Below are 2,500 nucleotides of genomic sequence, written 5' to 3' on the forward strand. Positions count from 1 at the left end.
CAGGAACAATAATGGACGAACCAGTAACAATGCAGGAACAATAATGGACGAACCAGTCACAATGCAGGAACAATAATGGACGAACCAGTAACAATGCAGGAACAATAATGGACGAACCAGTCACAATGCAGGAATAATAATGGACGAACGAGTAACAATGCAGGAACAATAATGGACGAACCAGTCACTACGCAGGAACAATAATGGACGAACCTGTCACTACTCAGGAATAGTACTGGACGAACCAGTCACTACGCAGGAATAGTATTGGACAAACCAGTCACTATGCAGGAACAGTATTGGAGGAACCAGTCAAAAAGCAAGAACAGTATTGGACGAACCAGTCAAAAAGCAAGAACAGTATTGGACGAGCCAGTCAAAAAGCAAGAACAGTATTGGACGAACCAGTCAAAAAGCAAGAACAGTATTGGACGAGCCAGTCAAAAAGCAAGAACAGTATTGGACGAACCAGTCAAAAAGCAAGAACAGTATTGGACGAGCCAGTCAAAAAGCAAGAACAGTATTGGACGAAGCAGTCAAAACGCAGGAACAATAAGGGAACACAGGGAATGTGAGGGAGGAACCAATTACAACGCAGGAACAATAATCGACGAACCAATCTCAACAAAGAAATATTGAGAGACGAACCAGTCACAAAGGAGGAATATTGAGAGACGAGCCAATCACAACGCAAGAACAATGACAGACGAACCAGTAACAATGCAGGAACAATAATGGACGAGCCAGACACAGAACAGATATAATGAGAGATAAACCAATACACATCCGCCTTTGACAACACTGGAAAAAAAAAGAGAGGGATAAACCAGTCATTCAACACAGTAAAGAACCAATGATGTGGTGACTCTGGACACACACACACACACACACACACACGCACGCACACACGCAGAGAGAGAGACAGACAGACAGACAGACAGACAGACGGACAAGCGCAAACAAAACAATCCAAACTCACCAGGAGACTTGGAAAACACGAAGACAGGCAGGAAGGATGGTGAAGGGCCCTGGTCGCTCTGTCCCCTTCCGCCGTTCCCAGCCGCTGCTGCTGCTGCTGCTCCCCTTCCTGCTCCGTCACCGTCCCACCTCCCACCCCCCTCACCGCTCCCAGGGGTTGCTGGACGATCCCTCTGACCCATCATCCCATCCCCGGAGGCCGGTGGGGAGCCTGCCCCGCTGCCTCTCAGTATCTTGGACAGCTTGTTGATCCAGGCCCGCTTCTGGATCTCGTCCAGGCGGGTCTTGTTCAGGCGCACCATGCCCGTGGCGAACGACACGTTGGCCGTTACGTGATGCAGGTGCACGAGCAGCAGCAAGCACGCGACGACCAGCCACGTGACCTGCGGCCGCGGCTTCGTCGTCTTCTTCCCGCGTTCGGCGATGGTGGTGGTGGTGGTGTCTTGTGTTGGTGAGGGGTGGTGGTGGTGGCGGCGTTGGTGGTGGTGGTGGGAATGTGATGAGTGGAATACTACGTGTTCGGCCATTGTTCAGTTCAAATACTTCTTTTGTGTTGTTGTTGTTGTTGTTTTGGGTTTGTTCCCTGAGAATTATGAAGGTAACGTTTATTAGCTCAACTCAACGTTTTGCTAGCGATTCGTCGTATGAGAACCCGAGGTTTGGGTTCTTGATTAAATGCACTGGATCATTTCGCACATATATAAAAACAGATCAGCCTTTCCTTTTGCTCCAGATGCACATTCCTCGAGGTGAAGAAATCAAAAGGAACGCGTTGTCACTGCTCCGGTTTACTGCTTCACACGATAGATTTCGTTTTTTTGTTGTTGTTTTTTTTAATTAACTGCTAGACGCTGAACGGTGTATTTGAAGAAAAGGTTCAACAGCTTTCTTTGTACGATCTATCACATTGCCATCGTCAAGGAAGCATGGCTCTACGTCTGCTGTCACGTCTTATTATTCACAAACTAACGTTTTCTCTCAGGTTCTCCGTGGGTAATTTATAGCAAGAGTCAAGTTCCGGAAAGAAAGAGAGTGGGAACCGTACGCAAATTTGCCAAGTGTCTTTTTCCTTCTTACAAGTTCTCGGTTAACGACTGAACCTTCTCACACTGGAGTTGCCAAAGTCCAACAGAATGATCAGAGCTTTACGGCGCAGTACAGTAGTTTATCAAGTCGCTTAGTCATTCAGAACGAAGACTGGGTTCCGCCTTTGGAGAAGACACGACGGCTGGGAAATGGAAACAATGGTTTCTTTTGACGACTGAGGGGAACAAACGGAAATCGCTGAATGGTTACCACGCAAAGAAGTACTCTTATCCCGTTGTCGTCCTGCCAAAAATGAATGAAATGCTCAGAGGATCTGTCGGCTGTGTGGAGACTGCATTGTCTTGTATTGTGTTGTATTATAGTTTTTGGGGGTTTTTTTTTGTTTTGTTTTTGTCACGTGTTTCTCTTTAAAAATCGGGCTGATGTCCCCTTGAAAACAGATGTACACGTTTATAAATGTGAGCAGATGGTTGAC

At 47.0% G+C, this 2,500-nt stretch overlaps 1 protein-coding gene across 1 annotated transcript in view; it reads right to left on the minus strand.

Moving 5' to 3' along the window:
• Window positions 1-1,691, minus strand: part of LOC143294045 (uncharacterized) — a 65,332-nt gene extending 63,641 nt beyond the window's left edge. Inside the window, exon 1 of the mRNA XM_076605458.1 lies at window positions 980-1,691. Within this exon, the coding sequence (XP_076461573.1) occupies window positions 980-1,505 (526 nt within the window). The 5' untranslated portion in view covers window positions 1,506-1,691. The remainder of the gene's footprint in view (window positions 1-979) is intronic.
• Window positions 1,692-2,500: the final 809 nt, after the last annotated feature.

Source organism: Babylonia areolata, chromosome 19 (assembly GCF_041734735.1).
Source record: "Babylonia areolata isolate BAREFJ2019XMU chromosome 19, ASM4173473v1, whole genome shotgun sequence".
Taxonomy (NCBI): domain Eukaryota; kingdom Metazoa; phylum Mollusca; class Gastropoda; order Neogastropoda; family Buccinidae; genus Babylonia; species Babylonia areolata.